Below are 14,108 nucleotides of genomic sequence, written 5' to 3'. Positions count from 1 at the left end.
ACAGCCACAGACATAAATGAAAGCTTCTCAAGTGGAAATACTCAAAGAGAGTGCGAGGATGGATGAGGTGCAGGAGGAGAGTCGCTGTTTCACATGGTGGTTTTATATAAGACTCATTCTGGGATACAACTTCTCAGGTCTGAGTTAAAGAACATATAAACTGTGGCACCCCTATACTAATAAAATTATTAACTAAAATTATTTATACCTAAAACAAAGGTCCAGACAAAAATAAATATTCACCAGAAAGAAATTACAGATGACATTATGTGATGTGAATTTTGTTGAGAGGAAAATTTGGATTTTGAGATACTCTGTGTGGTGTTGTTACAGTCAGCAATCAGAGGGAATTTTACTACAACATTAATCTGATTGCTGTGGTCACTGAATACTTTGCAGAGTGAGATTCATGCAAAACACCTAAAATATTATCTATTGTTAGACTTTAAGATGGCAAGCTGTGTGTAGAGACCTGGTCACATAAAATTTCATTTGTAATATTTATAACATTTTTTTCTTTTGTATTTATCTTTATTTTATATTTTAACCTGTCAAAAACATTGAAGCTATAATAAGCTAATAATTCTTGATTTAATGGTGCGTGCAGCCATAATTAGCATGGTATTTGTGTTTTAAATTACACAGCATGTCAGCATTATATATCTTTAGTAAGTGGTTGGATTATGCAAATAGGCCAAAGATGTTATGTATAGTTAGATTTCCAATGGCTGACTGTGTATAAAGACCTAGACATACATCATTAAAATTTGATTTGTAATTATTTTTATTTTATTTTATTTTAATTCATTTTATTTTATTTTTATTCTATTGCATTTTATTCTATTTCATTATTTTATTTTTATTTTATCCAATTTTTTTATTTTTTTTAATTTTATTTTATTCTTTTTGTATTCTATTTTATCATTTTATTTATTTGTTTTATTTCATTCTATTCTATTTTTATTTTATTTTATTTTATTTTATTTTATTTCATTTTGATTTATTTTATTTTATTTTTTAATCCTGTCAAAAAACATTGAAACACACATCAATTTAAATAGCTTGCTGTGTATAGACACCTAGACTTACAATACTGAATTTCATTTATAATATACATAATACTTTCTGTTATTTACTTATCTTGCTTAGTCTACATTATTGATATGTATTATGATTATTATTATTTTACATGTCAAAATATTGAAACAGACTTAAATTCAAATGATAGTCATAATAATTCCAGGGAAGCATAGCCTCGAGAACAATTTCACTTGATTTAATAATGCAGCCATAATTAGCGTGGTGTGTGTGTGTGTGGTTTAAATTGCACACAATGTAAGTATTATATAACTTTAGTGAGTTGTTCTGTGTATGGTTAGGTTTTCAATGGCTGCCTGTGTATAGAGACCTGCACAGACATTATTAAAATTTAATTTATAATATTTATAACACCCTTTGCTATTTATTTATCTTGTCAAAGCTACATTTTTAATCCTTAATTTATTATTTATTTTTCTTTATTTTATTTACCAGTCTAAATCTGAGACAGACTTCAATTTAAACTGAATAATGTACTTAATAAATCCAACAGGTAAATCATCACTTGCTGCTGTCCAGCTCGAGCACACGTGGTGAAGCACGTGACATGTTTGGGTGAATAAATAAAACCCAACTGATGGACCGTGAAAGACAAACATCGGCCACAAATCGATGAATGGATGAAATATTATAATATATTCATATTCAAAGAATCCCATTGGTCCGTCTGGCCTCGGGGGGGCGTGGCTTGTGATATAATATTATGACAGAGGAAGTGGCTCTGCTGAACCGTGGGTCATACTTAGGTTATTAATTTGCATTTGACACCAAGAGACACCGCAGAGTTAATACTCACGGGGACAGGAAGCCGAGGTGAGTGCACGTGTGTGTGATGTTCAGTGAGTGACTGGTGAAAAGAGACATGGCGGAAGTGAAGCTGCCGAAATTAAACTAGTGTGTCTCTGTTAGCTTAGAGGCTAAAGCTGTTAGCATGCCAGCTCCAGCTGGAGACATGTTACAGACACACAGTACAGGTTCACTGCTCCTCTGTGATGTGTCTACATGTATCACCACATGTTGGTAACTTGTAGCCTCGGTTACATGTTGTTGTTTATACAGATGATATTTGTGAGATGTGTTTCCTCTGCTGTGTGTTATCTGTTCATGGGACTTATCAGGTCAGCTGCATGTGTGGAGCAGCAGGGTGTAAACACACACCAGACCTTTATCTCTGTGGCCCTGCTCCTGATGTTATGTGTCTGAGACCTGCCATCTTTAACAGCTCAAGACACACACTGAACCCTCTGAGACCCTGCACACATCACATTTTGGGTTTCCTGCACCTTGTAATTCATTCTGCTGAACTAGACCTGTTGTCCTTGCTTGCGTAGACTTGTAAGCTCAGTCTACAGCTGATCCCAACTAGGGCTGCAACGATTAGTCGACTAATTGATGACAAACCGACTATTGACTATTTTAGTAGTCGACTAATTGGTTTGAGTCATTTTTCGTAGAAAAGTACTGTAAAAGTACCCCAAATACTCTTATTGCAGCTTCTTATGTACAAAAGTTGGAACGGTATGGTATAAGGGGGGGCGGGGCTTAGTTGGGTAAAAAGCTATATTGAAAATAGACAATAATTTGTGCAGTTGGGTGAGTATAAGTCAGCATGCTTAAATATCACTTGTGGCATCCCACAGGGATCAGTACTTGGTCCCAAATTATTTATATTATACATAAACGATATAGTTAATGTCTCTAATATTCTTAAATTTGTCATTTGTGCTGATGACATTAATATGTTCTGTTCTGGCGAGCACTTACAACAGCTATTGTCACAACTGAACTAGGGAAACTGAAACTGTGGTTTGATAACAACAAAGTTTCTCTAAATGTTAATAAATCAAAGTTTATTTTATTTGGAAACAGACGAGTTCACCCTAACATACAGGTAGAAGTAAGTATAGACAGCTTTAGCCTTGAAAGAGTTTATGATTATACTTTTCTGGGAGTGAAAATAGATCACAGACTTAACTGGAAAACCCATATAGACCATGTCAGGTTGATCTTAAAACAGCACAGGTAGTATATAAGGCAAGAAGTTATTTACTCCCTAGGAAACTACAAAAAATGTTTGTTGACAGAGACAGGCAATATGATTTAAGAGGTGAATTTAATTTCCGACAACCTAAAGTTCGTACAACACTTTAAAGTATGTGTATTTCTGTCATTGGGGTGAAGTTATGGAATAGTTTACCGGACGAACTGAAAAAAAGTAAAAATATCTTTCAGTTTAAAAAGACGTTTAAGTATATTCTACTTGAAAAGTATAGTAAAAATGGTGCACAATCGGATTAATAATGTGAATTGTGACTCTTATGTTAATTATTGACTATTCGTTTCCTTGCTGGATACATTTCCAGTTTTTTTTCTGTTGTTTTTTTTCCTCCTGGTTGGTGTCACCATTCTTGCAATCATTTATTGATGGGACGGATTAAGGGAAGGCACAAATAAGCTGTACAGCTTCAGCCTTTTCCTTTTCAATCTACAGTATTTATTTTTTTAAAAAAGAGTATAAGTATGATGTGTACTATAATGCAAAGATAATATGCAAAGATTGAAATAAAAACAAACATCAGTCATCAAATATTGGCAGCTTTACACACTCTCCCATGATGGTGAACTAAAACGTGAGTGGCGTGAGTACGAAACAAGACATTAGATGACATCATTTTGGGGTTTGGGAGAGACAGACCGACATTTTTCAACATTTTAACACATTTTAGTCGACTAATCGAAGAAATAATCGACAGATTAGTCGACAATGAAAATAATCGTTAGTTGCAGCCCTAGTCCCAACACAAAGTGGACAAGGTACAAAACCTGATCAGATTTTGTGGTTGAAACTGAATTATTTGTGCTAAATAACATCTGTAGTTTGATATGGCAACAAATTTGACCCAGTTTAGCAACAGTAACAAGCTAAAATCCTGTCGTTCGAGGACACTACAACTTTTTGTTTTGTTTTTGCACATCAATGTTCAGGTATTGAAATAAGTGAAACAGTTTTATAATTTTTTACACACAAAGCTGGGGTCTCAGAAGGGTAACATTGTCTTTATCAGCTCAGTACTTGATGATTTTTTTGTTTATAAGCATGATTATTTTCAGAATTGAGTCACAGAATATTAAACTCTGACTTGCAAAGTAATGATGAATGTTGTCTTATACTCAGTGGCAGTTCTAGCACACTTGGTGCCCTGGTTGAGCAAAAGATAAACTTTACAAGCTTACATTGAACACATCATGACAATTTTATAATTTACTTTCACCTAATGCAAATTCTTAATGAGTAGAGCTTAAACATTTCACACTGTAAATCAATGCAGCCTTCATGAGCTGTTCATAGTGGCCACCGGCTGCTTAGGTAACAGCAGATTTATGGCAGGGGTTGACATCACAATGTAGGATAACATGCATGACTTTGTCTGTATGTTACTATATATGTATTCTATTTTCAAGCTCATTAACCTGTGAGATGCAAAATATCTTTTTAAAAGGGAATAACTTATTATATGGTCGTTTCCATCATGAGATGTATAAGGCAGAGTTATTATAGTTTTGTATTCTTTTTTAAAAATATTTTTATTTAGTTGTTTTTTTGAATAATATAGGGGGTATTTGTGCAGGGCAAGATTTAAGAAGCTCAGAATAGTTATTACAATATTAATGCAATACTTTGTAAAGGCAGTTGACTCACAGTCATGGAGACGTCTCAGTCTCTATAAAGAAATGCACCAGAGCCTCCTCAGCCTTTTTGTGTTGACAAATTTGTCCAAATTGACAAAAACTAAAGACATTTTCTGCATATTGTATTTTACTTTTAATTCAATTCAATTTCAGTTTTATTTATAAAGCCCAATATCACAAATCACAATTTGCCTCAGAGAGCTTAACAGCATATGACATCCCTCTGTCCTTTGGACCCTCACAGCTGATCAGGAAAAACTCCCCCCAAAAAATCTTTAATGGGCAAAAAAAAAAATCATAGAAACTTAAGTTAGTTTTGTAATTACACAATATTAAAGGTCTTGTTATTTCACTTAGCTTTAATGGTTTTTCCACACCTAGTTTTAGTTTTTAGTTTAGTTTAAGTTCACTATAATAGCCAAGCCCAGGTAGTGGCAAAGGGAAGGGCTGCCTTTTCTACATATTAGATTTTAATGTAAGAGGGAAATAAATTAAAGGAAAAATGTTTGATTTTGCAATTATTTATTTATTTATTTTTTTAAACATATATTTACTGATTTTTTTTTTTTCAAAAAGAAAAAAGATAGTTGTTCATGCAGTTGTTCCAAAACACACAAAAAAAAGACAAAATAAATAAATAAATACTGAAAAAATAAAATAATAATAATAAAAATAAAAATAGAAAAAAAAAAATTTGCAAAGATTTTGCAATTATTATTTGTACACATACAGCATTGAGGTCTACAGTACACCAATGAGGAAGTAACGCCAGTATCAACAAAACAAAAAGGCTAACTGTGTTTATATTGTATGTGTTTTGCAGAGTGACATCATGGCAGCAGAGGGGGAGCCCACAGACTTGGTCAAAGTGCTGCACCTTCTGGTGCTCTCGTTCACCTGGGGTATGCAGGTCTGGGTCTCCTTCATAGGAGGTATGAGCCGCACAGACATTTCATGGCTGCCCAATACATTCTCACTCCGACCTCGTCACATGTCCACGTTTGGTCATGGACTTTCCACGTCCACATATGACGTCCAAGGTACCCTGGGTGTGTTGGTTGTTGACGTTCTGGGACACAGCGTCAACTTCAGCCTGTTACATGCATTGTCTGTTTTCAAAATACACTTCTGTTTTCACAGGAAATGTACAGTTTGCATACAGTCTCTTTCAAAATAAAAGCACTACGTCGGTACAACAATGCAAATTGACGTTTTTTTCCTTCAACAACAAACACACAAGAACAGGGTTTGGCTTTACAATCTTATGGGACGCGAACATCGCATTCTCGGGTGAAAGTCAGTGTCTGTTGGACCCATCCACCACCCCTTCTGCCCATCCTAGTCAGACTTTCGCTGCCTTACTTACGCCCTGCCCAAGCGCTAGATTTCGACGACTTCGGAGTGAGACTGTGCTTGGCTGCCACATAATATGGATTCCTGCTTCAACATCATATTTTTATTTCTGACCCCTTGTCTTTATCGTGATATCTGTGCCTGCAGGTTTTGCACTGGTGCAGCAGGTAAGTCGTCACACCTTCGGCCTGGTGCAGAGTAAACTCTTCCCTGTGTATTTCTACTGTCTGCTGGGGAGCAACTTCGTCAGCCTGGCTGTGTATGCTGTGTACCACCCAAAGGAGCTGCTGGACTGGCACGAAACTGTGCAGGTCAGTTTTAAATGCTTATTTTAACCACTGTATTTGCAATTAAATCATCACAATCTTACATTAAGGTATCTCCTCTTGTCCTGCAGATGGCTCTGTACTTTGTGGCGCTGATCATGGTCGGTCTGAACGCCCGGTGGTTCGGCCCAGCGGCCACTGAGGTGATGTTCCAGATGAGGGATGTGGAGAAGGAGCACGGTCTGGGGGACCAGGTCGGCCTGGGGAGTCAGAAAGAGGGTTATGCTAAGCTCAAAGAGCAGGACCCCAAGTACAGAGCCTACAGACGCACGTTTGGCCGCTACCACGGGTTGTCGAACCTCTGCAACCTGATCGGGTTCCTCTGCACCACCGTTAACTTGATCTACACAGCCCTGAAATTATCCACCATTTAGAGCAGAGTGGGTGTTAATGTGGGCTTGAGTTAAATGAAAGTGTACGTGACATCATGTAAATGTAATTTTACAGATTTCCTAAGTGTCCTTATGAAGGAGGACGTCTTTGTTGACACTGAGCGTCCACTTTTATTCCCGTCAGCTACACACTTTTCGTCCTGTCGATCAGTATCTAATGTGTCACAAAATAGGATGTGTTGCATTTTAATATTTGCCCTTAACATTTAATTATATTGCTCATGATCATTCCCCCCATTAAGAACAACATTTCTTTTAAAACACAGTAAAATGTAGTCACCAAACCTCAGGTACCGTGTGGGCAATTTACTTGCATCCCCAGCAGGGTGCGCTGTTTGGACATAGGCGTATTCAGGGAAAGATTAGGGCATATCATTTGTAAAGTGTTTCCAGATATTTTAATGAAAATGTATTTTAAATATGTAAACACTGAACTAACTCTGTGATCAAGAGATTAAACATTGTGCTGTTCATATTCTTTCATGTATGTCTGACGTTATGTCTTTAAATTTGGAGCCACAGGTCCGTCAGGCTTTTAGGTTTTTAAAATACCTTCAACTTTGTTTCATTCAGATAATAATATACTGATGTGGTTATCCTACTGTGCTATTCCCTAAAGAAATCAATTTTATTGAGTGAATGTTCTTCTGTTGGCATAATATTCAATTTAGAGTATTAAAGACCACGTTTACTTGGCAGTGTTGGGGATCTTTGATTTGCAATTAGAACAGTCCAGATTATTATGGCATGGATTCAGTTGTTGCAGATTTGGCAGCAAAACATTTAGTCTTTAAAATTCAGCATAGTACAACAAAGATAGGTTTCAAGATTAGTAATACTGTTTACACCCAATTCCTACTCTCATGGATAGATTACTGGATTACAAGTTGTCAGGCAACACAGCTACTGTTTGCCTGACAAAGGTGTAGTCACTGAAACGTTGCAGCAGCATTAAAATCATTATTTTTTGCAAGTTAGACAGTGTGCAGGAGTCTTTTCTACAAGTTTTATTCTTCTCATCCCTCTCCTATGTAACTGTATTCCTAGTAATCCTTTGTTTTAAATGTCAACAACACATACCGACTGGGAAGAGACTCAAAATGACCTTAAAGAGATGCAAAGGAACTTAAAAGAGACACAGAATAACTACAAAAGCAGGCAAAACAACCCCAAAGTGACACAAAACTACCAAGAAATACAAAAAATTAGCTCAAAGGGAAACAAATGAACACAAAAAGATCCAAAACAACTAAAAGGAGACACAAAACTGCAACAAAAAGATGCGTAACGACTGCACAGAGACACAAATCCACCACAAACTGTCAGTACATTTACATGACATTAGAGAAAATTGATTTATTGTGTCCGACTAAAACTGGACTTTTAAAATACATGAAAACATGTTAGTTTGACTAAAATCGTACTAAGTCGAATTTCTCATAGGCGGACTAACACACCCAGATAAGGCCATCACTCCTGCACGTATACAGTCAATCAGACCCAAACTAACTGAGGCGCTCTGAGCATGCTCCACAGTTTCCGCCCTGGGCTTTGACCCTGAAGTCGAATAACATTAAATCCGTAACAGAAGAAGAAGCTGGTAACAACATGGAGAAATCTACATCCAGAGCCGTGACTTTTTTAAACGGACAGCTTTTTTCGTCAGTGACGCCGCAAGCACTGGATTTCAAGTACATTTCAACAAACACTGACTTTCACATGAGAGCAGTGTTCGTGTCCCAGAAGATTCTAAAGCCAAACCCTGTTGTTTTTTCCTAATCCTAACCACTTGTGTTTGTCAATTTGCGGTGTTGTACCGAAGTAGTGCTTTTATTTTGAAAGAGACTGTATGTAAACGTTAAATTTCCTGTGAAAACAGAAGTGTATTTTGAAAACAGACAATGCATGTAACAGGCTGAAGCTGACACGGCGTCCCAGAACGTCAACAACCAACACACCCAGGGTACCTTGGACGTCATATGTGGACGCGGAAAGTCCATGAGCAAACGTGGACGTGTGACGAGATCAGAGTGAGAATGTGTTGGACAGGAAGAGGTGCAGTTCTTAATAAAAGAAAGCAAAGTGTATATTCCACAATGTCAAAGTACTCTTTCAAGTCAGCTGGAGTCAACACACACATTCAAACAGTTAACCACAAACTAATTGCCACACAGTGAAATTGGGTAACAGTGGCCTTCAGGAGCCCAAACCCTCAGGGGGTTTCGCTGTCAGTCACATTTATTCAGTCAAATCAGGCACCTGACTCAGTCTCTATCACCTCAAAAATCTCTGGCCTCGTATCACCTTAAATGATCCCGATGAGTTACACACAATAACACACAGGCTTTAAATGCTGTTCAAAAGAAAGCAGCGGTTTTAGATAAGAGCTCAGTATTAGAAGATTGGTATCAGGGGAGAGAAAGTCATCTCTTGTGTATTCTTCTCTGTTATGATATTCATAGATAATCTCTTTTTGGGATTTTAAAGCAGCATGCAGTCGTGAGTTATGGTGTTCATCTCATCTCTATATACCGTTCAGATAATCTCTTTATAGGTGCAGTGGGTTTATGATGGTCTGCAGTGCTCCCACTTGGCATCATTATGAGCTCCAGTAGTTTAGTTTTTGGTGCACACCACAGAAAGGTGGATAATCACTTGCAGTGAGGCCGAGGTGTGTGTGTGTGTGTGTGTGTGTGTGTGTGTGTGTGTGTGTGTGTGTGTGTGTGTGTGTGTGTGTGTGTGTGTNCCATCACTGAGATCAGACAATTGCAAATTAGGTCTACATTTCCACATTAGAGATGATTGAATAAAGCTGCTTCAGACTCCCAGACTCATGATTAATTTAACACACCATATTTCTGCAGGGCTGCTCTGCAGTATCACTGGAGTTCCAAATAACGGCCCCTGAACTCACAGCAGTCGATATTCAGCTTGTGTGATTGCTGCAGTGACTCTTTCTTGCACGCACACACGTAAATTCATTTCCTTGTGTGGGTTAGGAATGAGGGAGGATGGTGGAGCTTGTCTGGTGCAAGTTCTCAGCACTTCCTTTTGTTCCCCTACTTCCTCATGTTTTACTTTGCACACCCGGAGCTGAGGAATTTTTGAAACAGTGTGTGTTTTCTTCATGGTCTTCATGTCCGTATGTGGCCAATTCAAATGTCACACGTCACTTTATACAGTTGTTTTGGAGTTGGTTAAACCAACAGTCTTGACACTTGTTAAGCTATATGGAGGAAATTCACTGGAGATTTCTCCAAAGTAATGCCACGAAGAGATGAACAGATAAACTTGTTCTTTGGTAAAACAGACAAACAATTTATTTCCTGATGCCACTGCAATGGACAACTTGCTGGGGCAGCTCAAGAACCAGTAGAGAGTTTCAAAGGTTGAACGCTCTCCTCGAGACACGTAGACTCACCTCCCTGTATATTCTGGGTCAGCAAACCTTTTGTTGCTGCCTTTACACAGGTTAGACTCAGTGCTGCTGCCACCAGCCTACTGTGACACCTTGCACCAGGGGTTTTGTGCTGGCTGAATTCAAGCCCTTATAGCCACTGACCTATGGCTCCTCTGGGTTACTGTATGAAGCAGGTGTGTATGCCTGTGGGAGGGGCTTGGGACAGAGAAGAGAGCTGCAGAATGAGGGTATATGTCAAATTAAGCTGTTTTTTTGGTGTTGTTTTTCTGCTTTCTTTGGCTTTAACAAAAGGGTCAAACGATAATCTGTCTGTTTGTTCCGAACTGTATTTTTATTAAATCACAGAGCAAGAGAAACAAATCTCATTAAAAAACAGAATTCCTGATCACAAATGGAGGAAACATCTTAAAAAGGCCCCATCTCTTTACCTTCAGTCCCTGCTTTTTATATTGAAATGCCTCCATTATAATCCATTAGTGCTGATGTTGTAGCTGTAACAAGGACAGAGTCTCTCTCATCCTGTAGCTGGCCAGCAAACCAGCATTCTCTGCATTCAAGGCTGCTCCTCTCAAAACCTGATGTGCGTCACTGCTAATTAAATTAAAACCTTCCTATTTCCAAATCCAGGAACCGTCTCTTGGATCTGGGTTCACTCATCACTGTGAATCTATAAGGGTTAAAGGCCAGTGTCTGTCCAAACTGATCCAGTGAAACAAGTGTTAGGTTTTAGAGCATAAACATCATGACAAGACAAACCTGGAAACAGGGGCGGAGCCAGACGCTGTAAACTTTCAGGGCTCAGCCAAAACCTCGGGGGGTCTGGGTCAGAGAGTCTGTTCCCTCCATTTACAGCAGTTATATGCACCATTTTCCAAGCCATTAGAGATATTAGAATGCCAAAAAATCTGTACATCATTTGGGAAAAACACAACAGTTGCCAAGAGAAAAAAACATCCTGTAGCCTGCAGCGTGTTTTGTACCTAGAGTGGTCTCCTTTGGTCTGAATCAGAGACTCATGTAGTCACAAAGTTGTATAATTGCCTAGAGTTGGTTCGTGTTCTCACGGCAGCATTTACAAGAGGACCAGATCAAATGCCTTGTGTGAGAAAGCTGCTCTTGATTGGTCAGAATTTCCATGTGGGAAAAATCCAGGAAGTAAAGCAAACGTTGAAGAAGAGTACACTTGCAAGATAAATGTGACACTTTCTAATGTCACAATGGAGGGACAACTACGCAGGTTGATTTTAGCGCTGCTCATCGTGGACTATATTGCTGTCATTGTTCATTTTAGTCAAACCATACAGTTTGAAAACGAGGCGCGGCTCCAACTAGAAAACAATGTTTTGATGCATTGGATGTGCTGAATGTGCATATTAAGGCAGTACAGGAGGAGGTGCACATTAATAATCCTCCAGGACTGTAACATGCTCATGTTTAACCCAAACAATGTGTCATGTGACTGCAGTTGCTTCACATCCAGGTCGGAACACCTTCTCACCACAAACCAACCGCACCAGAGTTCATTTGGAACCAGACTGAGACCACCTCTTCAAGAAGGTCTCGGTCCGGTTGTCTGGTGTGCACCTGAGTGTGATTGCTGTGTTCACACCTGCCCAAACGAACTGCACTGAGGGGGCAAATGAACTTGAGTTTGATTGAACCGAACCAAACAGGGCAGGTGTGAAAGCAGCCTTAGTTTCCTCCATCTGTCTGCAGTTGGGAGACATTTTATTCAAGAGCTTTTTTTTTCACCACAAAGTGATCTCTTGGTTAAGGGAAGGAAATAAATCCATGGTCTGGCTTTGAAGAAAACCTTCACGGAAAACCTCTTCCATGAGCCACCTGTCGTTGTCGTCATTCTGAAACCAAAACACAACAAATGTTGAGGATGACTACTTGTCACTCCTGCCACCTGAAAAAAAGGCAACGTTTGTCCAGTGTTACTATTTTTAAGTCACATAACATAGGTAGAGTACATGTGTGGATCATGAGACAACGGGCCCCTGGGCTCAGATATGCTAAGGGCCCCACCACCTCTCCTACTGTGGATCAAGACCATGGATGTATTAATAATATCATATATATATATGTACTATAATATTCTAAGAATGTTACCGTAAGAGACAAAAATATCTAATATATAATAATACTGAGCCCTCAGGTCCTCACAGAGTTACAGAAACACAGGAGAGGAAAAATTCAGGCCTCACAACTTCAGAGCATCATCACAGAAACGATGATGATGATGATTGTGCGCTAAATATGAGCATTTTAAACCAGTCACCAGCCTGGACCCTCTCATGGTCCCCGCAGAGATATCATTAAACTATGGTCTTGTTCCTCCAGGGTGTGTGCGTTGGTGTGGTGCCCGCGCGCTCACGTGCGCACGCACTGAGTCCAGCCCTCTCCTCGAGCTGTGTACACTGTGACACACACACACACACACACACACACACACACACACACACACACACACCACCGCCTCATAGCTTTCAGCGGCTGCTTCAGTCACTGTCACACAGGGAGACACTGCTACACTGTCAGCCTCTCCACACACACACCACCGAGATCCGGGAGCCGCTCCACACCGAGGACCGACACACGGAAAAGTATCCTGTCTGCGGAGGGACGCAGGGCGGCTGCTGGAGCTGGTGCCGGAGCAGAGCAGATTTTTCAAGGTGTTAGCTTTACTTTAACAGGCTTCTTCACCCGGCACCTCACCGCCGGACTGACAACAGCTGCTCACGGACCGAGAGCTGAGAGGAAAGCGACTTTCTTCCGTCAGAAGGTGAGTTTGTTAAGTTTCTGTATCCAGAGGTTTTTCCTGGCGCGCACTTCCTCCATGCCTGACTGCTAATATGGTGCACCTTCACTCTGAGTTAAGTTTTAACAGGTTTCCCCTCTGAATTACACCCAAAGTGTCATCAGGTCTGTTTATTTCCAGCTGCGGAAAGTGGCAGATAATATTAGTATGATATTAATTTTCCACCATGGGAATAAACTTCCTCGCCTTTATCGCCCATCCATGTTTGCGTTCCAGTCTCCCTCTAATGAAAGAAGTGATGTGACAGCTGCCAGCTAATCAATAGTGGTCATTTCCTGCGGGTCAGGCAGCCTGCTCTGCAAACAGTGCCATCTGAGAGAGACCTGGCTGCACCAGCATCAGGCTCTGTTCACCATGATGGCCTGTGTTTGTTCTACTGGAGATAATGCTACTCCAGTGTGCCATAAGGAGCTGCCCAGTCTCATCCAGTCAATGGTGATCCTCACTGCTTGGAGGATGTGTGTCCTCTCAGAGATGGCTGTCCTGATATGGTGGCAGGTGCTGATGTGGGGGCCCTTATCGTATCTGGTCATGCTGGTTTTGTTGTCTAGTCGAGCTGCAGTGATCAGTTGATTAATGATTGAAAGAAAATGAATCCCCAGCTGTTCTGATAGTTGATTTAAATCTAGTATCTGCAAAAGTATTTCTTTGTCATTTATCACATTATATGAAGAGTCTTTGGGGTTTGGACTGTTAGCTGGACAAAAGAAGCAAACTGAAGACCTAACTTTGGGTTCTGGGGCATTGTGATGAGCATTTTTTTTTACATTTTTTTGACATTTTATAGACTCCTTTAGGGTCATCGTCACGACAACATCATTTTATTAGCTGAGGGCAAAACCTGCCTCTCCCCCACAGGGCTGTAGGCTCCATAGGAGTGTTAAAATGTGTTTGTCTTGTTGTGTTATTGGGAGCCAGAATAGAAGGAGTCATGGCTCAAAACCAGCCGCCACTGCCTGTCAACAAAAACAAAGACAGCTATGGTTAAATGTGATAAGACCAAA

The 14,108-nt window shown here is 39.5% G+C and overlaps 2 protein-coding genes across 2 annotated transcripts in view; both read left to right on the top strand.

The window, feature by feature from the left end:
- The first annotated feature begins 1,756 nt into the window (after nt 1–1,756).
- Nucleotides 1,757–7,338, top strand: tmem205 (transmembrane protein 205). Its single transcript, XM_050069042.1, has 4 exons — nt 1,757–1,911; nt 5,612–5,720; nt 6,289–6,452; nt 6,539–7,338. Exons 2-4 carry the CDS (start codon nt 5,621–5,623, stop codon nt 6,839–6,841), a joined length of 567 nt encoding a protein of 188 aa, XP_049924999.1. The 5' UTR covers nt 1,757–1,911; nt 5,612–5,620; the 3' UTR covers nt 6,842–7,338.
- Nucleotides 7,339–12,740: 5,402 nt separating this feature from the next.
- The window catches only part of rab3db (RAB3D, member RAS oncogene family, b), a 33,521-nt gene continuing 32,153 nt past the window's right edge, over nt 12,741–14,108 (top strand). Inside the window, exon 1 of the mRNA XM_050069038.1 lies at nt 12,741–13,068. The gene's annotated coding sequence lies outside the window, so the exon portion shown is untranslated. The remainder of the gene's footprint in view (nt 13,069–14,108) is intronic.

Source organism: Epinephelus moara, chromosome 18 (genome assembly GCF_006386435.1).
Source record: "Epinephelus moara isolate mb chromosome 18, YSFRI_EMoa_1.0, whole genome shotgun sequence".
Taxonomy (NCBI): Eukaryota; Metazoa; Chordata; class Actinopteri; order Perciformes; family Serranidae; genus Epinephelus; species Epinephelus moara.
Note: the sequence above shows the minus strand (reverse complement) of the source record. Positions and strands in the feature narration are given on the sequence as shown.

Excerpts from the sequence above, each read along its gene's own strand:
- tmem205 (XM_050069042.1), top strand. The coding sequence starts at position 5,621 with ATGGCAGCAGAGGGGGAGCCCACAGACTTGGTCAAAGTGCTGCACCTT. Across the intron at positions 5,721-6,288 it reads CTGGGTCTCCTTCATAGGAG|GTTTTGCACTGGTGCAGCAG; the intron begins GTATGAGCCGCA and ends CTGTGCCTGCAG. Across the intron at positions 6,453-6,538 it reads ACTGGCACGAAACTGTGCAG|ATGGCTCTGTACTTTGTGGC; the intron begins GTCAGTTTTAAA and ends CTTGTCCTGCAG.